A 26,466-nucleotide genomic window follows, 5' to 3' on the forward strand; every position below is an offset into this window, starting at 1 on the left:
AGTTAATATAAGCCACTATTTGGCAATTAGAACTCTTGCTATGTTTTCTTTAGGGGCGTGCGTGATTCTTGCCAGATAGCACAAGTATTTAATTCCCTGTGATCAAAGAGCAGGGTCCTCACAGCAGAAGTGAAAAGCTACCCCTTTGCTCTGAAAGCTGCGCGTGGGATTAGCTCAAAATGAGTGCGTGCTGAGCCGGGGGCAGCTGGCCTGGGCGCTTCGCACGGGAGCAGCAGGAAGCAAACTCGACTTAGGCAAGTGCGAGTGAACGGTTGGCCATTAAACGGGGCTGAACTTTCACACCTCGATTTCCCTATGAGAATACGTTGCCTTTTCACACTTAACTTGCAAAGGATATGTCTGTGCTAGTGAAATCCTAATAATACCAGTCTTTCTCACGTGGTCCTTTAGTGATCAAAACGCATCCCTGTAATTCGCAGAACAAGCATCAGTATTGGGACATCAGGGTGCAATATGTACACAATGAACAAATCATAGTGTCTGTAGTATTCCCCGGTACGTTAGTGGTGGACATGATAGTGTTAGGTTAACAGCTGATGATCTCATGGGTCTTTTCCACCCTAAATCTTCTATGAGTCTATGTTTATGGGTGACACTTACATTACCTGCTGCGCCATCATCCCCACACATAGTGAATACCGACAAGCCTGTGCCAGCAGCGCCAGGAATAACAAACCGGAAGTCAGGTTCCAAAACAAGAAGATTTCACAACCCACGACACCAAGAAAACGGAAAGATTACTCATATTTCTAGAGGCAGAATGTATCACAGTATCACAGTGTATCACAGTATGCTAGGGATTGGAAGGGACCTCAAAAGATCATCTAGTCCAATCCCCCTGTCAGAGCAGGAACACCTAGATGAGGTTGCACAGGAAGGCGTCCAGGCGAGTTTTGAATGTCTCCAGAGAAGGAGACTCCACAACCTCCCTGGGCAGCCTGTTCCAGTGCTCTGTCACCCTGTCATGTAGTGGGGTGGGAAGAAGAGTCACTGAGTCTTCCCCAAGCAGGAGCTTTAGTCTTGGCGTTGCCACACTCTCCCCTCTCTGCCATTTCTTTGCAGATACCTGGAGTGGAAGCACGACCAGTGGTGGCCGGGGGCAGCAGGGCCATCCTTGTGACACAGCCAAGGGCCCAAACACCAGAGCAAGTCCCACCTGGCTGCCCCAGAAAGTGCCCCTATGAATGGAGCTCCCCCGTTAAGCAAGAACCACACTCACTGCAGCACTTTTGCTTGTTTGGTCTAGCCCAAGTGAGTGACGTCTCTTACTGGTTGTGAACAAGGGGGAGAACCAGGGGAGGGAGCTTTGTATGCCTGTGGCAGCCTCTTCCAGCCTCTCACTGGTGTGCTGAAGAGGACGCGAGCAGCAGTATTTCCTACTGGAGGGAAGTAATTGCAGAGGGCAATGAAAGCGTCACTTTTTCATTCTGTCAGCTCTGGATAACTGCAGTACCCACGCTGTGTTGCGCGCTGTGCATCATCCCCTCAGAGGGGGAAAGCACACGACGTTGAAGTGAGCACCTTTTGGAAAAGATGACAAGTTTGCCTGTCTTTGGAGAGGAGGGACATCGTACAAGTTGCTTGCAGCAAGTTAAGGATGGCCTGAAGTCCTGAGAGGCAAAAGGTAGAAAATTAATAGCAGGCTTTGCTATTAAGAACACAACTTTAAGGAATAATATAAAATATTTCTTGTTAAGAAATCTCCACCCACTCTGCACGCTATAGGAAATAAAAGACAGGAGGATTTCTGTCCCAGTTTTATTTATTTTTTTTTTCCACAATGCCTGCTTCAACAAAAAATTGAAACAGTCAAACTAAAACAGACCAGGACATTATATGCTTATGCCATTTACAATATTTACATAATATACATTTTTTTTTGCTCAAGGGGTAATTATCGCAACTTGGAACAAAAGTGCAAGTGAAAAGAATCACCGGTGTAAAAAGTTAAACTTTCCTGTTGATCATGTTGCAACGCTTGAACTAACAGAAGTAACAAGTGGGGTAAATGCACTTCATAGAAAGCAAGCGTAGTTGTCACTTCACAGTGACAGGTCCTGCTGAGCTTTATTTACACCAAGCCTAAGCCTAAGCTATTACTCTATCCAGAAAATTGATGAGTGAGTTCGCAAGTGATCCCTTCTTCATTTTAACATTGAACAGCAGAATCTCACTGTTGAAGTTTCTATTGTGCAAATAGATAGCAATTAATTTCAAATGCTCTGTTGTATTAAATGCTAAAATATATTTTAACTTCCTTATTATACGTGCTATAAAATTACACTAAAAAGTTCAAGTTTCTGAAGTAACAATTACCTTTCTATATATATTATATATATATAATTTTTAATTTATTTCTTTTAAAATACCCAGGATAAAGATACACCAGCTCCAGTAGGGCTGTGTTTTTTCATAAGCATCTACCAAAGTCCCATACATAACCAAAGCCTCATCTAAAAGTTAGTTTTCCAGGTATGCTACTTTGGTCACCCTCTCATTTTCCCTTCCCTTCTTTTTAAAGCACCTTCCCACATGTCCCACTTGGTGGCTGTGCTACCTTTTGACCTCAGGCTATGCTGCCCTTCCAGTGGAAGGGCTGAAATTCAGTGCCCTCCAATTAATAAGCCAAGTCACGTGGCCACTGACGGACAAGCAGCTGGGGACATTTTTCACCTCTTGGAGTGTTCCTTCAATACAGCACTGCAGTCTCCAGGTCAGACATAATTTAATTCTGTCAAACACCTGACATCAACAGGAATTACTTTAGACCCGGATTTTGTTTCATAGCCATGTACAGGGGTGCTTTTCCTTCCATCCATCCATGGGTTGTACACATGCTACCATGGCCTAAGTGCAAAACAGAGTGCACGGTGGTCTCAGCTGGGTGGTGTTCAACAAAAAGCAGTCTGAATTTCACAGATAAAGCTTATCACCCACCCTAGTGATTTTCTCCATGGTTTTATCCTCAAGTAGCACCAACCATTTGAAATTTTCACCTTTTATATATATATATACACATATACCTTTTAATATTTTCTCTCTATATACATACACACACTTATGTGGCACCGGTATGTTCACCGCAGGAGAAACTTATTTACAATTAGTCGGAAAAATTAAATTGTATCAAGTCACAGTATACCAAACAAAATTGGCATTTGTGCTTTCTGTTTGTACAGGAGCCATTTATGTCATTTCAAAAAAAGTTTATATTTTTATTTGCATCAAGACACGACACGTAGAAAACAGCTAGGACTGAGAATTACAGAGCATCAGCTTTCCTCATATGCCCCATTAAGTCTACAGAATAGCTGCTTTCTACAAAAATTCTCCATTCAAACACCTACATAATTATCCAAGCTTGCTTGAGGATCTTCTTAAGAAATAACACACAGCAGAAGAACCGTGCATCCTGGCTTGCACTGTGCACATTCATGAGATAAAAGTTGCTGCCTTCACTGAGTAACACAATAATAACACAGCACTTAAACTTCACTTTTTACTCGGGACCTCAAAGTGCTTTTAAAAAGAAGGAAATACCCCCATTCTACACAGTAGTTAAGAGGCACAAGGAATAAGGCTTGAATTACTGTTTTCAGACACTGCCGTGGAAAGCAAGGGCTTAAACTCCAGATTCTCCCCAATCTGTTTACTGGGTTGGAGAATCCCATTTTCTCAGGTAATCTCTACTCTTGGATGTAGATGCTTGTTTATAATCTGTAATGTTAACCAAAAAAATAGCAGCTCCACAGCCCAAACAGCCCAGCTATACTTCAGTAAAGGTACTTTTCTCTTGAAAGCATGAAAGTTTCATAAGAAAGATGTTTAATTAAAAACAGAGCTAAGTTTAACCTTCATAGTGATTTAGTAAATACAGGTAGTCTGATACAGCAGGCTGTAAGTACCTCTCTGACTGGGCTAACAAGTATTTTCTGGCCAATTGTAATTTCAGCAGTGGGCTACATAAAAGTGACCACCTGCCTCACCTGTTTATTGCTTCAGTAGCCACTGGAGACCAAAAACATATTGCTAAGATTTACAATATTAAATAACTCATTAAAAACTAACAGTGAATTTATTTTTTTTTTAATTAAATACAAAGCCTGTCAGGCTGGGTGCTGAAGGAAGACTGCTGCCATCCACTTCAGGAACTAAAATATACAGCATGTGTACTGTTATTTTGCAAGCATTTTAATTATTTTAGGAGTAAGAGGTCTTCTGTGTCCAAATAGGAAGTCATAGCATTCACATTCATTTAAGGAAACATTCACCTCTTCCAGACCACAGACTACTCTTCCGTTAGTTATCTATGAGCACATTTGCAATGCTTTTCCACAGGCTTCTTGTAAATGGAGGTTTCTTCTAGTCCTCCATTTTTACAAACTACCTCTCAGAGATGGCTGCAGGATCCCTTTTTCAACAAGGTGAGATTTCAGGGTTTTATACACGCTTAGTTGTTGCTCAGGCTGAAGTATCAACAGCTGTTTCAGTAATTTGCTGGGATTTGGACCCCTGTCAATGAAAAAAGAATTTTTTTTTTTTTGTGAGCAGCAGCTCTAAAGAAACTTTTCGACAGCTTTCCATTTTCCTCTTGCTGCACAAACAATGCTATCCCTTTTTTGGGGACACCAAGTTATGGATTTCTCCCAGTCTACCTCCTCAGGATGTATGGGCAAGCAGTACTGGCAAAGCATTCTCCTTAGCTCAATCTGAACAGATACTAAAAAGCGTTTCTTGTATTTCCTGTCAAATGGGGATATTAAGAAGGCTTATGACAAATAAGATTCACTGATTCATCCTTAATTACTGTAGTCAATGTTTTTCATCAACAAATCTTTTTTAGTTTAGTATCTGTTGCCAGATAAGATGCGTACTATTGAATGGAAAGTTGTCCAAATTGGTAAAGAAAACCACAAATTAAACCAAGCTTTTCTAAATAACAGACTCTTTTTTAGGTAGTCACTTATTTACAGTCTACTTCTAAGATGGATCGAATACAAGGCAATGAATCTGCTGCTGATTAGGTATCTAATAATTATTTAGCCATATCCATTTACAAAACTAAAAGCATGTATCAGTTTGGACACCTACAGCCCCTTGATCCCTCCTGCCCCAGGAACTAAAATGACTGACTGTAAGAGAATTGTCATTCCCATGATTTCTTCTGTAAAGCTGGTATGGTTCAGGGAAGATGAGCAGTATTTTTAAGATGTTGTCTCCTCTCTTTAACCATAGTGTTTTCATCTTAAACAGAAAATCCCAAGTCAAGTGACTGAGAAATACCAAAACTCACAGGAAGAACTGCAGTCTCACAGCCTACAGGCTCTTCAGAAACCACACAGGGAAAGCAGATATTGCAGCAACCCTCCTGCTCAAAACCCCATCCTCATACCTCTCTGTAATCAGTAAACTCAAGTAAAACTTTGAAGAGGCTGCTACACAAAACTGTCTGGTACTTAGGATACACAGGTTACCTTTAACAGCAGTCACAGAAACATTAAGGCATAGCTTGAACCTGACACAAATCCATATGTTTAGAAATTTAGAAACCTGCAATCTCCACTACGCTGACAGTGCAGAACACAACTCATATGAAGTAACTATGGTACAGCTCCTATCCAAGCTTAAGTATTTAATATTGTAAAAAGTCCATACCTTATGAAACTGGTGATATAGACATGAACAAAAGTGGCCATCAAGTACTGACAATCAAAGCGATCCATTATCCCACCATGCCCAGGGATTGTGTCTGCGAAATCCTTTTGGGTGTGAAGGACAGGGGAAAAAGAAGAAATAAGCACGGTCAGTGATTCCCATGAAACACACTAACGATGTATCATGTGCCAGCAGCACATTAAGGCCGCAATTAAGCTACGGTTTCACTGCACGGAGCCAAAAGTTAGCAAGAGCCTCCTTTGCTAAAGGAGTTTGTAACTGCAAAGGTGAGTCAAGGGGTGAGAAGAAAAAGAAGAGATGAAGCAACTTGTCCACAGTATCACACAAGAGGACAGCAGTAGGTCAGGTGCAGGTTGGCCAGTGCTGAGTACACTTGCGTGCCCATACATACGTCATTTTGTAGCGAGCCTCTTAAGCTAATGGCTGTTTCTTGCCTCTGCAGAATCTAATTCTCCTCTTCAATACTTTTATTGCTTTATCCTCTACAGGTAGCTGCTGCTGAAGCACTTGTTACCAGGGAACACGTTTTGCTAAAGAGAAGCAGTGACCTGAGGACTCTTTCCACTGTCTAACACTGGCTTTGCAAGTTGTAGTGCCCATTCACCTGCCATTTTTTTCACTGGGTTCTTGGTAACCATAGTTAAAAACCATAATGCATGCATACAATATAAATATATTTAAAAGAATCTAAAAACCCTGTAGTGAAAAAATTATCACTACTTAAAAAAAAAAAAGTCTGATTCAAATAAAGCTTGATACACTACCTTTGTGTTACCTGATCTTGTCTGTAGAACAGCTTTATAAGTCAAATTACCCTCACGTATCCCTTTTGTCATCCACACTCATTTGTGTACTCACTGGGTGAAAACCCTGACCATAGTCATGTGGGGCGACTTCCAGCAAGTTAAACCAGTCCTGTGCTGGTGCCACTTCAGCCCTCCAGCACTGGGCAGGCATGGAGTGTCCAACCTAACCTACGTGCTGCCTTCAGTAACAATTCCACAATATCCCTGTCTTCCCGACAGTCCTTTGGTCACCACCTTGGGACCCTGAAGTATTAAAAACAAACAAACAAACAAACAAATCTACTTTTTAATGTTCTACTTATTCTTAAAGTGCTGCTTTTCAAAAGCATTTTTTCCCCCAAAAGCCTTTCTTTGCACAGTCTTTTTCTACCTGGATGTACAGATATGACAGCGCACGAGGCTGTAGCTAGCAAAGTGCTGGGCAAGCTGCTCGGATTGGCATAAGAAAGAGGGGTAAGTACAAGCATGTGTATGGGAGTTCAGCACAAACAGAGAGGTTTATATGCTTCTGTGCAAAGCACATGCCAAAACTGGTGGACATAGGGAACAATAAAAAGAACAACAACAAGCAACAGGATAAGAATTACAGCAGTCCTACCAAGACATAAAGAAGGTCGGGAGAAAATTTGGGGCTGCCCTCTTCCCATACTCCTGCTGCCACTTAATACCAGCCAGGGACAACACTGCCACAAGCGACAGCGCACACCTTGCAATAAACAGAGGTTAGCACGTCACAACATTTGCCAATACACACTCTTGTTACAAGACGGCACTGTATTGGCAAAGGCAGCCAAACATCCCATGCTTTGGTGAACCTGACACGTCAGTGTCTGCGTACGACACAAATACTATTGGTAAAACACAGCCAGCCACAACCTGAAGGGTAAAACGCTGTCGGTGCTTCTCAGGCATCTACAGATTGCCTTTCACGTCAAGTAAAATATCTCACACCTTGCCTGCCTAAACCACTTCTGCAACATGACTTGAAAGAGTAATTATCGACCAAAACACATAACCAAATTATTCTTAGATTTCCAACACTTAAAGTCACATGTTGATTACGCAAAGTTTTAAGAACAACACATACATATATGTGATAAAACTATGTACTGCTACTGCTAAAAAACAGCTCCAACACCATCACACCTTAGTAGAAACACTAAGTACTACAATGAACAATTAAAAAAAAAACACCACAAAACACCCCCAATCAAACCCAGCCCACCAATTCACCAATTTATCAAATTCAAAGAGAAAAATCAAAATGAAACTGGCTTACAGGACTCATTGCTAACCTTGATTTTGAAAGCTCTTTTAAATCCACTGGCAAAGAATCCTCCAAATGGTCCAATCAATGAGGCAAATGTTGAAAGTGCAATGCTGTGCATCTGAAATGGGTACATATTCACCGTTTCCTACAAGAAAAATATTTCAATATATTTGATTGTAGGCATTTTAAGCTTAAATATTTTAAAATGGGGCTGTTACAGAGCAAATTTCCAGAAAGCTCCAGTTTTCTTACACAAAGTAATACTGTAAAGAAAGGAAAAGCAGACACACTGTAGAAAGCTGCTGAAACGTCTAGTCATGTGAATAGGATGAAGTATTTGGGGTTGCTAGAGCAGTTAACTTTAACAAAGTATGTGGTTTTCAGCTACTCACTTAGTTGATCATAACGAATATAACTACTAATTCCATAATGAATGACGGGACTCTCTAGTCTTTCCTGGCTCTGCTTTTCCAGCTGCATTTCCTGTAAACGAAGGAGCTTTCCACAAATTCCTAGTATTGCTCTAATAAGTGGCCCAATGCTGCAGGCTGGGTGTGAGGAAAACGGCCGGTGACTACATTACATGGAACTATTATTGGTACTCCTTTTTCACTCAGCACAGAAGTAATGGCACTAATGCACACGATGCTACGTGGTGAAGAAAGTACAAGTCCAATCCTAACAGCAGTTACACACTAGCTGAAAATGCAATGAAGTTCTACAAGATTACTTAAGCTTGCTACTAATTTGGGCCATAACAAGGCTTTGTCCCCTTTCCATAAAAACTTAAAGGTTGCTCTTCAAAAATGGGTTTGTCTGCAAAATGCTCAAGTGACATCCATTTCCAGCACAAAGAGGATACAGGCCACAACAACACAGGCGGGTGTCCTTGAGTGACTCCAGCAATGCATATTAATTCTGCATAAATGATCACCTCCTCTATCTGAGGAACAGACAGGCTCGTGGTATCGGTTCAGTTCTTACCCTTCAAGCCTTACCAGCATTCATATACCTCTCTAAAAAGGTTTAGAAAACCATTCAAGCTGGGAAGTACAGTTTCAATTTTACCCAAAGCCTTGTTCTTTTTCCTTACCCATCCCAACACAGCCTGAAGCAATGGTGGCACAGAGTATTTCTTCATCTGAAAGAGCTCTGAAGGTTCACACTCTGTCACAAATCTGTTGGTTTCACTGTTATATTCCACAGGGCAGACAAAGTACTGATGCTGAGCCAAAAAATAGGAGAACTGAAAAGCAAAACAAAGACTCCTGAAATAGGCATTTGTTGTTACAGTCAAAAATCATACTGTAATGGATGGCTTTGTCATCACAAACTGAGAATAATGAAAATATTTTTAATAACAGAGAGACCCAGAATGGAGTAAAATCAGCCTGTTTAAGTTGGAGAACGCCTCAATAAGGCAGACAAATGTTCAATGTGCTTAGTGATGATTTACCAGCTTGTTTTCCTTTTCATATCTCTCAGATTCATACCTACTGGATGTGTCTGCATTATAAAATCCCAAAACGTTAGCCACTCATCGTTTTCTCCAGTTCATTTCTCCATTAAAACTTGAACTGTCGCTTCTACCCAGTTTTTCAGTTACGAGTTCTGCTGACCTTGGTGATAAGTTACTTATCAGAATAGTTACTGTATGCTGTTATTACCTTCTGTGTATATGGTTAGTGTAAACTACTTCTCAGGAGAAATGTCATTATAAAGTATGTAATACAAAAGTACTATTATACAAAGCACAAGTAATGCGATCAATAAACTTCAATTTCAAGATAGGGATGCAACTAATACATAAAACAATTCCAGGTATAGCAACAGTAATGGCAAAAACGGCCAATATAACTTATTCAGGAGAGGTGCAAGCCTTGCCCAGCCTTTCCAGCTAGTTACAAATTGGCAGAACTCTCTAGCCAAAAAAAAAAAACCCCAAGCCTAACTCTTAGGCTTTCAGCAGTTTGAGATTACCAAATTTGTCAGCAATTTTACTTCAAGTAAAACCAGAAAGTTGAAGACTGAACCTATACAACGAAAGTCCTGTGATTACTTACAATAAATCCAAATACAACTGTGGAAAAGAAGCCTCCAATGAACCCTTCCCAGGTCTTCTTGGGAGACAGCTAGGCACAAAAGAGATAGCGTTAGCCTTATCAGTTGTATCACTGAGCCCTTTTTTACTCTATTTCTGGATTTTGTTTGTGAAAATTAAGTTCCTACTTGGTTTTTCAAAGGTGTGTGTGAAATACTGAATGTCAGCAGCTGCAGCCACTGAACATGATAAAGAGAGGAGCATGGCTAAGGACCTGTGCCAGGCAAGGAAAGTGCCACAGCTTGGTTGGTGCCACTGGGCAGTTTGAGGGAACAGAGAGCTCCCTTCCCATCTGCTGCTGCCGTCCTGAGGCTGCTGCCTCCCTCTGGCCACGGCTCGCCCCTGACTAAGCAGCTGAGCTCCTTCAAGCAGAAGGCTTGGAAACCTGCATGAGCATGCTATGGCTGTGTTGGAGACCTCTGCTAGCAAGTGCACATTTAGATAGTGACAGAAGCCTGGTTGTTAGACAACTCCTGCTGGGGACGCTCCTCGAGAGACGCTAGCTTCCTACATACAGACTGGCAAACTAATACAGCAAGTAACGGCAGGCCTAGAGAGATCTGTGTAGAAAGCTATTTTCTTCATCAAATTCTATCATGTTTTCAATTTAGGAGCAGTTTAATATCAGAACCATCTAAAAACCTAAAAGTTAACATGGCAACATCGTGAAAATAATAATCCATGGCTTTCTGTGGGGTCTTGCATACACTACCAGAATAGAAAGATTACTACTTGAGCCCTTCTCAGTGCTATGTCAACGAGACCAGATGAAGAGGAGGTGTATATACCCAGCAACTTAGTTCAAATTACAGTTTCTGTACAGTAAGGATGCAGTTAAACCTGCATATGAAATCCCAAAAGGAAGCAATTATAAATAATGATGCAATAAGCTGGAACTGTGTTATACTGTAAGGTCAATATTACATTCACATTAATCCCAGTTTTCACTCACATATCTTCAGAAACAGGATAGTCAATTTGGTTTTTTAGTAAAGATGTGTATCATGCAGTACAGCAGAAAGTATTTTTTCCATTAACGTGTTTTTGAACAAGTATAAAAAATGCTATAAATTCTTAAAGCTTGTTAGTAAGGAAGTGCCTCAGTACCTACCTTAATTAATGGAGTTCTGCCAAAGAAGAATCCAAAAATGTAAGCGGTAATATCATTGCAGATAACACTGGAAATTGGAACCAGAAACCTAGAGAAAGACATAAAAAGTGTCATGGAGAAATAGAAAAGCTGCCCAAACCTAAACACAGGACAGAAATTGAAACAGCAGCATTTCTTTCTGGCAAGTTTTTCTATAGTATTTAGAAGGAATTATGTTTCATAACGCGTTTACCTAGTTCCCCCATGAGCAGCATATTTAGCTATACTGGTTTTAGTCTTCAGCCAATCAAGACCATTACAGATCCATGTCAGTTCCAATTAAATTACGATTTTGGTGCACAAGCTTAAAAAGTGAACAGGCTGGCTTTTTCCTATCAGACTGGAAGACTGGTACCACAGTTAAGAAGAAATCAACAGATATAAACACGTTAATGTTATTGGTAACATCAAAGCAAGCAAATTCCTTGTAAAATTTAATGATACCTAAATTTAAAAAATAAAAAAGTTTTATTATTTTTCCTCCTGTCAGTTTGGAGAAGCCTGTGTTAGCTTTCTAAGTATTCTTTGCATGCAGACAGCATCTGAATTTGTTACTCAAGCCTGTTAACCTTCCCCCCCCCCCCCCCCTTTTCAAAGCAGGGATGAATTAATAAGCTAAAACTCAGATTTTGTGACCATTTGCCAAATCGCCTAGCACCAATGGAAATAAGAAAGAGCAGGCTAGCAAGGCAACTAGGTTCAGTTTTTGGCACATGAACACGATCACTATGAAAAGAATCTGTTTATACAAACTTTGTCAAAGGCTCTGGGTTTTCTTTCTAACTATGAGCACTGCAATAATCTCTCCAGTTGTACATATATCAGGAAAACAAAAAGGAGAACATGCAGTAATATATCCTTGGAAGAACACAAATCATCTTGCATGTGCTTCTTCCTTCTTTCTCAACTTGTAATTTACCCCGTCGCTAAAGAAGTAGGGGGCGGGGAAATACACCCGCTCTTTGAGGAGCAGTTTTTAGTAATCAAGTTTAACTGCATCATCAGAATTTAATATATTGCTGGAAATGCAGCATTAGGATGACCCAACAATATCCAAGATCTAAACTCTTAAAATATTTTAAGTAATCTGAATTTATCTGAACAGGTATGGCGGCCAGATTGGGGATTTCAAAATAAATGGTCCAACTTCAATAGCTCTGAGAAACCTGAAGCTCCCAACTAATTGAAAAAGAATTGCTGGATATTCATCCATTCAGCAAAATGCTACGGAAACTATTTCACCAAGCATGCAAGCAATCCTATTCCTTGCAAGTGAATGAAGTGGCTGTTCAAAACCACCATACTTGTGGCTGCCAGTCTAGTTAAAGAGGTTTCTGCTTCATCTCCTGTATCCTTTACCTCATCGCTCCCAATTCCTCCAACTCCCCTTCCAACGAGACATTAATGCTCCTTTAATTTGTGCTGCTTTAACTGTTCCCACAATTATTCCCTAACCAGATCTATGTAAAAGAGCCAACCTTTCAATGCAATAGAGTTACAAATCAGTTTATTACTGTCCCCTTACCAGATCATGCCTTCAAAGAGATTTTGGATGACAAGATGAGATTGAGTTACAGTGATCAGCAAAGTGACATGAGTCCATGCGAACTGTTAACAATGCAACAACACAACAGTTAGTGAAAACACCAATCCATACACCTTGATAAATACTGGCGTGTCAGCTAGAGGAGCTACCTAGGAGCTCACAGGAAAGACCAGTTCTAGTGACAATGCAAGAGATGTGTGCATACAGTATATCACAAGTTAGCTGGCTTTCTGAAGCAAGTACTGAAACTTTAACAGGTTTCCCCACCACTTACCTCCACCCAGAATTTTTTAAAGTGCAGTTTAACATCTGATTTAATAAGACATACACCTTCAGCGCAAAAGCAGCAAAGAAATGTAAGCAATGTGATATTCTGTATATACATACAACAGACATGTTAGAACTGTAACAATAAAATGGCAATGAACTACTCATGAAAGAGTCACATTACACAGATGTGGATATCTCTCATAACAGAATACCAGTCCTCTTATGAAAGTTCTCAGGATTAGCAAAACCAAAGTGCTAATTTTTATGCACATGGTCATTTAAACAGTAATTTTCTTCAGTATTACTGTATGTACTTGGTGTTTATTCTGTAGCACCGGTGTACAATGAAGTGGTTTCCAAACAGTTTACCTTTAAAGATTCTACAATAGAATTTATTTTCCAAAAACTTTTAATCAAGAACTGATGTTTTTTCCAAGAAACACCAAATTTAAGCACTCTAAATGTCTGGGCAATTTAACACTTGGAACATCCTACTTTTTTAATTCTCTTGTCACATGTGTTTTCCTATGGCAGTCAACATCTATTTCCAGTTGAAACAACTGAGGAAGGCTGAAAGGGGGAAGTTCAAGAACTAACTAAGTCTGTGAAATTATTATCTGCAGGTTAATTAAAACATCTCTGCAGCAAAATTTTTAGTATTTGTACAGTGATATTGGAACACCACCTAAAACCAAATGGCCACTCCCCTTGTCTGTTCAAACACTGTGTTGCCACACAGCAGACACAGAACTTCCCTCTGTTATACTGCAGTTCTTAGGTAGTCAAACCTTAATGTTTTCTGGGCAGGTACCAAGTCATATGACTGACACCACATTTTTTCTGCCTTCTTTCCAGAAGAGGAAAGAGGAAAATAAAACATGGAAAATCTATGTGTTTACCTTGTGCGAATCTGAAGATGAGGACTTTTTTTTGCAGGTTAGAAGATAAAGACCACCACTCCTAGAAAAGCTGCATCTCCCTCTGAAGCAAGTTCTCTCACAAACAGGGTAAATTTTTTTGAGTAGAAGACTTTTTTACATGCTCATACAGGGCTCAGCTAAGTCCTAGCCTAGAGTTAGGGATCCTCAATGGTAAAGTGCTACCTAAAGCACTGTAGAAACAGAGGGGTTAACTGCATTCCCGGAGCTTTAGGAAATCTTTAAGGTTGAGCGATGCCCTGACTGCTCAAGTTCTTTAAAGACAGCAGCTGTACTACATTACTGTTTTACTGCTGGTTCTACTCCTTCCTATATAGAAGTGGGGGGGGGGGGGGGGTTCAGTGGTTTTTTGGGGGTTTGGATTGGTTTGATTTTGGGTGGGTTTTTTATGTTGTTGTTGTTTGTTTTTTTTTCTTTTACCTGTGATGTTACAAAATTAGTTTTCGACCTATAAGATACATACAAGAAAAGGATTCATGCTCTTGATTAGCTCCTATGCTGTTTATTAGGTGGACAAATACAAGAGACGAGAACACTGGTTTCTTTTAATAGATTAATAATCTATCGAGGCATAGCAGAGCAGAAGACTAGAACTGCTGTTAAGTGTCACAGAATAAATCTTCCATAAAGGGGTTAAGAACAAGTTCCCTTCATAGTACTTCAGTGAGGCCTCTACAAAGTAACACTTCAGTCACAAGAATCACTTCCCATGCTATGCTGAAGTATTTGCCTTCAGACCTGCGAGGGAGATGCACACCCCTTTCTCCAGGAATCTCTTTCATATCAACCTATCACTAGAGCAAACATATCACATTGCATATGCAGAAAGTCTCACCAATGACAGCTTGTATTGACTGAAAGGCCACACCTCGTGATATAATAATAAACTGCAAGGTGAACAGATACCAAACAGCCCAACACCACTTGATTTTGTGCTACTGATTTTCATGCACATTTTCCACACCCCTCTTCCAAGCTATTTTATGAACATAGGGACATGACTGTTTCTAGTGACATTCATAATGTGAGTGACCACAGCAAAGTGGGTAATACACACCATGTAAAACTGCAGGCGATAATGTTTCTTCACTAAACTCAAAACAAACATGCAGAAGCCTGTAAAACAAAGCAAGTATAGTTTGTACCATCCTATATTTAATTACACTGAACTGTGATATACCATTAATTCTCTTCCCTTGAAGCAGCTTTTAATCCTTCTACTGCTAGGAGCATTTGCTTGTATTTGGTTAAGTGTATATATAGAATTATTCTCACTAGAGCACAAGATTTCATTCACAGTAAAGAGCATCCATTTCATTACTTACAAGGTCCTGTTGTAGACATCAATTTTTAGGGAAGGAGACCATTACCTCTAAAAACCACTCAAAAAACAGGTTGACAAGCTAGGTTTGAATAATTAACAGAAATAATTGAAAGGAAAAGACCAGCTTGCCCCTTTCCCCAAGACAGGCATACGGCTGCATGCAATAAAAGCATGAAGGGCAGGTGTCAGAGAATTCAGCCGACTGGAAGAAACGTTCTGGGGGGCTAACAGAGCACCTCTTCTCCCTTAGGGCAGCTTCCCATGCCAGCAGGGTCAGAGGCCCTCAAAAGACCCCTAACCCTGGGGACAGCCCCTTAGTGCCCCCACGATCCCAATGAGACAGCCCCCAAGGGACTCTGCTATGCTCTGCCTCCTGCTTTTGCTTATGACTGGCTTCTCCCACCTCTCCCCTCACCACCCTTCAGTGGTCACGATGCATTAGTTAAGTTAGTTTCCTCAAGCCAAAGCCAGCTGAAAAAGGTCAAGTCTTGCAGAGCTGGTTTCAAGTTTGTGATCTAAGCACTGATTAAAATTGTTATTTGGTTTAAAAAAAAAAATAGCAGCAGACTGACAGTTCATCATGAAGATCAGGTTTCTTAATATATTTCACAAATATCTGTAGCATAGCAGTCTCCTGTCGCTTAAGCCAATCTGAGTCCTCAATTGATCTAATTTTAGGCTAAAGTAATATTAACTGCATTGCTGAAAACACCGTGGACTATATTTATATGTTCACAAAGCAGTACCTCCCCCCCCTCCAAGACTGCCAGCTTATGTCTCTTCTTCCTAGACAAGACGCTTTTTTAAAAGTCTTTCTTTGGATAGGGAGGAAAATGTATGCACAAGGCAAGCATCTGAATATCTTGCAGACAAAATGAAGCCTCAGGCATTTTGAATAATCAGTTTAAAATATATTGGTAAATCTTATTGTTGTAGACCTAGTAGAATACTTGCACAATAAAGCATCGACCCAGCACAGCAATTACTCATTCAAGTCATGTCAATAGACTGCCAAAATAGCGTTTGTGTATTCAGGTACTGAGCCTCAGTTCTTCAGTGATCAAAATTAATTCATGACAACTTCTCTTAAGAACTATTAGATCAACTTTCACAAGATCATCTACTTGTTTAAGCTGCTTTCTTATTCTCAGTGAATGCAAAATTTATATTCAGCTTTTTACAGGAAAAATGGAACTGCGAACCCTTACTTTCCTCAAACATCAAGAGGAAAAGGAAACTGAAAGTGCATAAAGCTGGGGAGCAATTTTTTTTTAAAAAAGAAATGAGCACAGAAACAGATGCAGCATAAAGTTCTTTCATTTTTGCAATTTCCTACACTTACCTGTTAAATAGAGTGCAAAAGATATAAACCTGTGGTAACGAATTAGGAATTGAAGCTGTTCTCTTCTCTGAACAAATGTAGCGAAGTAATCAGCTACAGTCTCTCCATAAAAGAAGTAGTTCACACAGAGCAAAAAGTACCTACAACATACAACAGCTAGCAGTTATTTTAACAAGATAATATGTATTTAAGTGTCATTCTTAAAAAGAAAACAAAACCAAACCCTAAACAAAAAACACCACACAAGGAAAACCAGAAGGGTAGAAAAGACATGCAACAAAAATAAGTTCAAGTATAAATCCAGTCTTATGCTTCCAGGTCGGTGTCTCCTCTGACAATTTACTCCTTCTAAACCAACAACACTAGAAAAATAAACACATTTTGCCTGATACGGTTGGAAAATTCATTTCATCCTTAACTACAGTATTGAATCCTCCAAACCTATATGTCATTTTCAGATATTCTAGAAGTACAGAACAAGTATCTGCTGTCATCAATATTGACACAAGCAATTCTGCATATTTTTTTCCTGCATCCTAATAAGAATAGTTTGTGATTTCTGCCTGACAAACAGAAAAAAAGGTACTTGCATAAAGAATCCTCTAAGCTTACAGGACAGTGAATTTGACATAGGGCTTGAGGATCTGAATGTAACTGTACTTTTGCCATCTGGCCTGAAGATTCTCATCTGGAAGCGTTACTGCCACATCTCCTGCTCAGTCCACCATGCACTTTGCCTTTTAGCTTTCTTGACAGAGCAATAATCTTACAGGGTTAAATCCATCAACTAACTAGTAAATGCAGCCGTTACTACAACCATTTCAAAACAATTCTGTAGGAGTGTGACCACACCCAAGGTTCAACTGAGGTAAAATGTCATCTTCAGCCATGTCTTTTTGAAAGATCTTCAAAGAAATGCCTTTCAGTCGAAACAGTCAGTACACAAGTAATTCTGTCACAGGTTTTCATACGAATTCAGTTACTCAGCTTTCCAGAGTTAAGTCACAATGGGACCTCAAATGCCAAGGCTGAACTCAATAAAACCCAATACATAGCAAATCCAAAACCACTAAGAGATGCACCTGTCTAGGCAACATACTTTTCATCTTATTACCAAAGTCAGCCACAGAAGATGGCTGTGGTTCAAGACTGGATCTCTGGATAGTCTCAGAGTAATCAGTACTCATTCTCTTCCCCCCAACAGATGTTAATGCTCACTTTGCAAGGCTTTGCGTCTCTACATAAGCCAAATAACTGATGTTCAGACTAGTAACAGGATTCTCTCATCTCACTGAAATGTCTTAATGTTTAGCCTCAGTGGCAAGATGTTGGACTCAAAGGAGCTTTGATGTTACCCAGTGTGGCAATGCAGAGGAGTTGATTTTGAGCTCCACGTATGAAAGTGATGGTGGTCAACTGCAAAAGCAGTCTAAGTGATAGATTGCACATCTCCTTGTCTAAAAATTTTGGCAAGACCGCAGAATCATTCATGTATGAGTCTGCTCTAGCTGTAGATCCAGAAGCCATGGACTAAAGCAGACAATAGATCAGTCCCCTGGATAATCCAGGAGTAACCAGAGGGGAACTGATTAGCATTTACACAAGAGCCGACAGCAGGAATCCACTACATTACACAGTAAAGTTACTTCTAGAAGCAAAGAAGCAATGTGACAAGAGACAGGGAATAACCTAGATGTATCAATTCCTTAAAAAACCAAACTCAACACAAAAGCAAAACAACACAACATAGGTCATGCCTGAAGACTTATGTCCTTAAGCACCTTAGAGATTACATGTGCCCAACACCTTCCCATAACGCTGACTCTAATCAAAAGTTCTTCCCAGAGCTCAGAAGAAGCGTTGATTTTCCCAGTTCTATCCAGCCCTATATAAGCTGGACATTGTCACAAGTATCCGGGATTTACCAGAAAAATTAATCTCATCTTTTGGCTTTCAGAAGATCCCCCAACACTATATTTACGCAGTCCTGTGATTAAGTGCAAGATTGGAATGGTTTTAAAACTTGTATATTATTATTTTCATTCTCTGTGTGCATGAAGAGGAGCCTTTAAGGTACCTATTCTATTTATTTCTTGTGCAAGGTTAACAGCCAAAAAAACAAAAAAACCAAAGGAGTTCAGGTAATATATATCAGGTGATTATTTAGCTATGCACATCTTTAGATAGCTTACACATGCTCAGTTACGACTTAAAGCATATATGCACGCATACATATATACATATTTATAACAAGTAAAAAATCGAAGTAGTAAAAGGCCAACTGACTTGTCCAAGTTCACAGGTGGGAGACAGCTACAGAATCCTGTATTAGAGGCAGATGTCGAGTTTTACATCCACACATGACCTACAAAGCTATCATTCCACCATGACAGGATATGAAGAACATGAAGTTTTAAGTTTGACATTCCTACTTACTGATGTTCTTTTCTTGCTACTCACCAGCTGAGGGATCTAAACCACGGTAAATCATACGAGTGGTAGACTCTGTAACCTATAGTAATGATTTCGTGGTAACACTTCACTTGGATGCTTAAGACCTAAAATAAGAGAAATAAAAAAACTATGTAAATATGCTGCAGTTGTTTCTTAAGGCAACCTGCATTAAGGGGAGAAATTATTCTGAATTCAAATTCCACACAGAAAACAGACAGCTTCAAAGCCTGTCCAAGGAAAACTAAAGCTCCATTCAAACCCCCCCAAAACCCAACCCATCAGGCATACTGAGAAAAAAAAAAAACAACACATTGGGCTAGCTGTAAGAATATGCTCGTGAAACAAGGGAAAGCTCCTGACCTTCCTTCATTAAACAGCTTGGCAGCAGCAGGTCAAAAGTACTTCCTACAAAGAAGGCTCTTCTATTTCTTTTGGCTATTTTATCTTTAAATTTAGTTTAAGAAGTGTTTTCTAGGCTCAATGGAAAAAAACTAGCTGTGCGACACAACTTGGACACCCAGGTCTTCCACTTGCAAGCATCTCATTAAGGGCAATTAGCATTGATTATTAGAAGCAAAGCTTGCCTAACCCAGGTCTGAATGTCACACCCTCCACGGCCTTCATTTTGTTTTGCTGATCTCACTACTTCAGTGCTTGCCCGTGCAAGTCTGGTAGTATGTCCTGTCAGTCTTTGGACTCCAAAAGACTCTCTGCGAGTTTTGTCTAATCCACAGTCACCAAGCAGATTGCCCTGCCCAGATATCGAGTATTGCCAAATGCAGGTCATCAGTAATCCTGTGCAGAGGCAGGAGTAAGAACCTACCCACGCCGATTGCGCATGTCGGCATGTTGGCTTTGCAGTATTCTCTTACCACCTGCATTTATGAATAAATTTCATCTTGCTCAATGTGTGAACGCAGTTTAAAACAGTCATACAACACCTGAGTTACTTCTGAAGGTCCCCTATCTCATGCTCTTTCGTCTGCTTGGCATACTTTGTAAAACTTAAACGCCATACGCAAGAGCAACATTAAAGGATTGTACCTTACAGTGGAAAAGGACGCTGGGGTCCAAAGCCATGGATATCTGTGCCTGTTACCTTAGTAGCAGGCAAACACACCTCTAAACTTTTTAGAGCAGTCTGAGGACTTGTTCTCCAAACTTCACTGGATTACCCTTCCTACAAGTCTCCGAGCATTTTCAGTTTCAGTGTTAAGATTTGGTTTTAGCATGACAACTCTTGTTTACATGTAAGCTATTTGATTTCAGTGAAATGAAATAATGAACAAAACTGTTTTTTCCCTCCATTATTCTTTTTACAGTCTCAAACGTCAACTTTATTAGCTGTTTATTATATTAGAAGATGGACTTTTTTGCTTTATGTTACAACAGCGCAAGAACTCTATTCCAATTCTATACTAACTTTAATTACTTTTTGGTTCATCTCTTGATAGCTTTGCCCATGATTGCAATCTCAGAGTATGCCATAAATATACCGAATCAGGCTGCAAATTGATTAGTTCCTTTTTGTTCATTGTCATTATTCTCAAGTGTAACAGACTACTAAAGGAAGGATTGGGGAAAAAAAATATCTCTACAATGACCAACACTTTAAAGGGGCTTTTTTTGTTGTTGTTTCTTCACACACAAAAAAGAAAATCACCAATGAAACAATGAATTACTAGTTTCTTAAGTCATTCATTTGAAACCAGGAAATATAAACCAGACTAATTCAGATGTAGAGACTGTAATGCAGACCATAATACTGGCAAAACAGCATTGCAGTCTCTCAAGACAATACAGGGAAAAAAAAAGGGAATTTATAGCCTTTGGAAGAAGGGGCAGACAACTCAGGTCTACAAGGAAGTTGTGAGGTTATGCAGGGAGAAAATTAGAAGGGCCAAAGTCCAAATAGAAATTAATCTGGCTACTGCCATAAAAGACAATAAAAAAACACTTCTATAAATACCATTAGCAACAAAAGAAGAGCTAAAGAGAAGCTCCATCCTTTATTGGATGCGAGGGGAAAGATAGTAACAAAGGATAAGGAAAAGGCTGAGGTACCTAATACCTTCTTTGCCTCAGTTTTAATAGTAAGACCAATTGTTCTCTGGGTACCCAGCCCTCTAAGCTGGAAGAGGAGACAGGGAGGAGAATGAAGCCCTGATAATCCAAGGCGAAATGGTTAGCGACCTCCTACACCACTTCGGCACACACAAGCCTATGGTGCTGGATGAGATCCACCCAAGGGTACTGAGTGAGCTGGCAGAAGTGCTCACCAAGCCACTTTTCATCATTTCGCAGCAGTCCTGGCCAACAGGGGAGGTCCCAGTTGACTGGAGGTTAGCAAACGTGACGCTTATCTACAAGAATGGTCAGAAAGAGGATCCAGGGAACTACAGGTCTGTCATTCTGACCTCAGTGCCAGGGAAGGTTATGGAGCAGATCATTTTGAGTGCCACCACAGAGCATGTACAGGACAACCAGGTGATCAGGCCCAGTCAGCAGGGGTTCATGAAGGGCAGGTCCTGCTTGAATAACCTGCTCTCCTTGAAAACGTGACCGCTTAGTGGATGAGGGAAAGCCTGTGGATGTTGTTTACCTGAACTTCAGTAAAGCGTTTGACACTGTTTCCCAGAGCATTCTCCTGCAGAAACTGGCTGCTCATAGCCTGGACAGGTACACTCTTTGCTGGGCAAAACCTGGATGGATGGCTGGGCACAGAGAGTGGTGCTGAATGGAGTGAAATCCAGTTGGTGGCCGGTCACAAGTGGTGTTCCTCAGGGCTCGGTATTGGGGCCAGTTCTGTTTAATATCTTTATCAATGATCTGGACAAGGGGAATCAAGTGCACCCTCAGTAAGTTTGCAGATGACACCAAGTTGGGTGGGAGTGTTGATCTGCTTGAGGGTAAGAAGGCTTTACAGAGGAATCTTGACAGGCTGGATCGATGGGCTGAGGCCAATGGTATGAGGTCAACAAGGCCAAGTGCCAGGTCCTGCACTTGGGTCACAACAACCCCATGCAGTGCTACAAGTTTGGGGAAGAGTGGCTGGAAAGCTGCCTGGTGGAAAAGAAACTGGGGGTGTTGGTCAACAGCCAGCTGAAAAGAGCCAGCAGTATGCTCAGATGGCCAAGAAGGGCAAGAGCATCCTGGCCTGTATCAGGAATGGTGTGGTCAGCAGGACTAGGGAAGCGATTGTCCCCCTGTACTTGGCACTGCTGAGGCCCCACCTCAAATACTGTGTTCAGTTTTGGGCCCCTCACTACAGGAAAGACATTGAGATTCTGGAGCATGTCCAGAGAAAAGCAATGAAGCTGGTGTGGGGTCTAGAGCACAAATCTTATGAGGAGCAGGTGAGGGAACTGGGGTTGTTTAACCTGGAGAAAAGGAGGCTCAGGGGAGACCTTATCGGTCTCTACAACTACCTGAAAGGAGGTTGTAGCAAGAAGGGGGTCGATCTCTTTTCCCAAGTAAAGAGTGATAGGATGAGAGGAAACAGCCTCAAGTTGCGCCAGGGGAGGTTTAGATTCGATATTGGGAAAACTTTCTTCACTGAAAGGGTTGTTAAGCATCAGAAGAGGCTGCCCAGGGAAGTGGTTGAGTCACCATCCCTGTAGGTATTCAAAAGACGCGTATATGTGGCGCTTAAGGATGTGGTTTGGTGGTGGACTTGGCAGTGTTAGGTTTATGGTATGACTCGATGATCTTAGAGGTCCTTTCCAACCTACATGATTCTATGAACACCAAAAGGTCTTTCCCAGGAGGCCATGAAAAAAAGTAAAAGCCCATTTTGACAGTTAGACAAACTTAGAGTAAAAAATCAAAGCAGTTATCCAGAAGTACCAATTTCAGTATTTTAGAAGCCACATTGCTGCCTGTTACTTGCCATGGCTGGGAAAGACAGTTAAACCATTATTCAATAAAAATACCAGCAATAAAAATGATGGAAAGAAGCAGTAAAGGCTGACCAGGTATGCAGGGTGTATGAATTTTTTTTTTTTTTTCATTTCATGACCAAAAAATGCATGTTATCTCTGTACCTTGGAAGGGGATCTAACTCCATTCTACAGATAAAACCAAGGCCACAAGGAAGCGCCGTAGAGAACTAGGGAATTAATGGAACAAGCTTGAGGAGAGTCTTTCAGTGCCGGTCACAGACAACAGACCAGAGCTGCCTGCCTTCCTCAGCCTCAAACATGAAACTCTTGTGTCTTCATTTTTTGGGTTTTTTTGAGGGTTGTTTTTTTTTTTTGAGGGGTTTTGTTTGGTTGGTTTTTGGTTTTTGGTTTTTTTTTGTTTGTTTGTTTGTTTGTTTGTTTGTTTAAAAAAAAAAAAAACAAACTTCAAAGAATGTAACAGCAAGTGATGGGAACTGGACAAGGAAATGGATGACAATAGTTTAGTAAACTTCAAGGCAACAATCGTTCAACTTCTTAGATTTACTTTAATTCCTACTTCCAAAAAAATTAATTACAGCATATAAGAAGTCCTTAATTCACAAGGCCCAGTTGTGAATCTGTCAAGTGTTTTTCAAAAGCATTTACATTTACACAAATGAGAGACAAATTGCTCCAAACTGTCTGTGCAGTTTGCTTCCAGCTGCTTAGGGACAATGAACGAAGAGATCAAGTAAACTCCTGCATGGCAGAACGTATTTAAACAAACTTACCAGGAGCATTAGCATAAATGATCCCAGGTATATGATCAGAAAAAACACAGAAATCATAGCTAGAGTGAGAATTCCACGAATCCACCAGTTTTTCCATCTATTAAAAAAAAAAAAAAAGATAATAAAAAGCAAGCAGTTATGAATGAAAATAAATACCACTTCCTTTACTAACTAGAGATTAAAGTGTGTTAGAAACAGTGGAAGTTCCAGAAAATTTCATGCTTAGTAAAACACATACCAGGAAACACAGAATCAACCAACTATCCAACTAAACAGGATACACAGGAAAAGAAATTAGCTGTCTTTTGTTTTCCCCCATGCTCCCCTGCCAAACACTGTTCGCAATTAAATGGCTCAACCCCATATTGAAGCTGCTGTGAAAATACATCAGGGCCCTCAAAAAGCATCACAATCAGCAAGACTGATGGGGCCCCAGCCATGTAAAGCCTTACATACAAAAGAACGGCTGTCAGGTATACTATTCTTTGAGGACTAACAGGCAGAAAAAACAGGCAATCACCAACTTTCCATAGCAACAAAGTAGCTGTTTTGCCAGGTAAAGGGTTATCTACTGAAAACAGTCCTGTGCTTTTGTGAGCACTGGAACTGGGACAGGAAAACACCTCACAATGAGGGGTGATGAGTCAAACTAGCTGTACTTTTTTGCCCTTGTAGACCTTTGCAGCTGCTTGTGGCTACCTAAGGAAAGGTGGAATAGAAATTCCTGTTACCACACAATCACAGAATCACGCAGGTTGGAAAGGACCTCTAAGATCATCAAGTCACACCATAAACCTAACACTGCTAAGTCCACCATCAAACCACGTCCCTAAGTGCCACGTATACACGTCTTTTGAATACCTACAGGGATGGTGACTCAACCACTTCCCTGGGCAGCCTCTTCTGATGCTCAACAACCCTTTCAGTGAAGAAAGTTTTCCCAATATCGAATCTAAACCTCCCCTGGCGCAACTTGAGGCTGTTTCCTCTCATCCTATCACTCTTTACTTGGGAAAAGAGATCGACCCCCTTCTTGCTACAACCTCCTTTCAGGTAGTTGTAGAGACCGATAAGGTCTCCCCTGAGCCTCCTTTTCTCCAGGTTAAACAACCCCAGTTCCCTCACCTGCTCCTCATAAGATTTGTGCTCTAGACCCCTCACCAGCTTCATTGCTTTTCTCTGGACATGCTCCAGAATCTCAATGTCTTTCCTGTAGTGAGGGGCCCGAAACTGAACACAGTATTCGAGGTGCAGAATGCCTTCTTTGGGAAAAAAAAAAAAAAAAAGTTCTTTAAAAAATGAAACAAAACAAAACAAACAAAAAAAAAACAAAACACCAACAAAAACCCACCTGAGAAGTCTTTGTTAGGTTTGGGTTTGTTTGGGATTTTTTTTGTAATTTCTAGAGTAACCAAAATGTTATTTCCCACACCTTCACACACCCCCCTCCGTCCCCAAAGGCCAGTATCAGGAAAAATCAAGAGCCCTGTTAATTTAAAAAAAAATAAATTGTAAATAAACACATCACATGCTCCACTCTGCCATGAAAAAGCTTCTAGTTATCAACAGTCTGTATTTTATTGTTCATATTACTTTTCAGTAAGTTTTTCTCCTCTTTTGCCTATGTTTTTCCTGTCAAGAGTTTTGCCTCTAAAAGCACACTGAACCAACTAATCACAAGTTACTGCTAAACACAAAAAAAAAACTACTAGAGCTTAAAGAAATTCTTTCTAATGTTTTGCTTTGTATCAGTCTTGTGTTTCATTGCTGCATCAGGAGATACACCCGTTTCAGGGGATACTGTTAGTTTTGCAGCATACTCCAGTTTTAAGCTAAACTTCAACTATATTAATTTGATTTTCAAGGACGTTATTCATCGGCAGGTTAATGGCAGCTAAAGCCACTAATTGGATTTGCCTTAAGTATCAGAACAAAGGCACAACGGGCTTTATCGCAACAGATGCTTTATGTTCCTCTATGACAGGGGCTATAGGGTAGCAGCTTGCTCCTAGTGGCATATCTATAGTGAGCAAGACTCTGTTAGAAGAGCTAAACTTCCCTTAAGAATAATGTTAAAACACCACATAGTATCTTTATGGTGTTGACAAGCACAGCACTGGAAAGACAGATTCAGTAAGTAAGACAAGAAGCTCCAGAACTTAGGAAGCCACCTCACAAGTTTATTGTATCTCCCTGGAAAGTTAAGGATATATTTCCTCTAAAGGCCGGATAGAAAGAAAAACAGTATTTCTGAGAGTTACAGTGCAACTCACTCATGTTGCGCATTACAACAGCTCTGGTGGGACTGCCAGGTACTAAAATAACAGGTAATTTTGAATCTAGCATTCATAAAGCATCAAGAATTTAATTTTGCACTCAAAGCACCTTTGCGCAAACACTCCAGTAAAGAATTTCAAGTATGTGAAGCAGGAAAAGTTTTGCCTGCACCTCTTAGTTGCAGGCTTTAAGGCATCACCACGCAAGTGCCCTTTGGAACGAGTCTGTTTTGGAGACCTAAGGCTTCTGCAACATTTAATATGACAAGAGAACTCTGCAAGTGATAGGAACTAGATATTCCTTGCAGTGCAATGGCAATAAAGAACATCACATTCTGCTCGAAGCCGGTGCAGTTTAGAAACATGCTTTTTGAAACGTGGGAACAGTACGCTTGTTTATAGCTCCCAAAGTTCACTACAGAAACAGACAACAGATTAGAAAAGCAGCAACTCAAAAAAACGTGGTTTCACACTGCTATTGGAGACAGCTACTGGAGATCAGGTTTTTTACAAGGACTTGGAAGTTTTTAATCGTAGTCTGGATTGGAGGTCCTTCTGACTCTTGCAAGACCTAAGTTGTGTCTAAAATGTGCATTGTATATTGCTTGGTCTGTTATGTT

General features: G+C 40.4%; 1 protein-coding gene across 1 annotated transcript in view; it reads right to left on the bottom strand.

Moving 5' to 3' along the window:
* Window positions 1-3,670: 3,670 nt before the first annotated feature.
* Window positions 3,671-26,466, bottom strand: part of CDS1 (CDP-diacylglycerol synthase 1) — a gene marked incomplete at both ends in the record, with an annotated part of 31,867 nt that continues 9,071 nt past the window's right edge. Inside the window, 12 exons of the mRNA XM_082482458.1 lie at window positions 3,671-3,738; window positions 4,409-4,533; window positions 5,677-5,780; window positions 7,799-7,918; window positions 8,867-9,019; window positions 9,837-9,905; window positions 10,986-11,073; window positions 12,550-12,632; window positions 14,836-14,894; window positions 16,445-16,584; window positions 18,905-19,002; window positions 23,571-23,667. Of these exons, the coding sequence (XP_082338584.1) occupies window positions 3,671-3,738; window positions 4,409-4,533; window positions 5,677-5,780; window positions 7,799-7,918; window positions 8,867-9,019; window positions 9,837-9,905; window positions 10,986-11,073; window positions 12,550-12,632; window positions 14,836-14,894; window positions 16,445-16,584; window positions 18,905-19,002; window positions 23,571-23,667 (1,204 nt within the window). The remainder of the gene's footprint in view (window positions 3,739-4,408; window positions 4,534-5,676; window positions 5,781-7,798; window positions 7,919-8,866; window positions 9,020-9,836; window positions 9,906-10,985; window positions 11,074-12,549; window positions 12,633-14,835; window positions 14,895-16,444; window positions 16,585-18,904; window positions 19,003-23,570; window positions 23,668-26,466) is intronic.

This window comes from Vanellus vanellus (genome assembly GCF_965231255.1).
Source record: "Vanellus vanellus genome assembly, chromosome: 4".
NCBI classification, from domain to species: Eukaryota; Metazoa; Chordata; class Aves; order Charadriiformes; family Charadriidae; genus Vanellus; species Vanellus vanellus.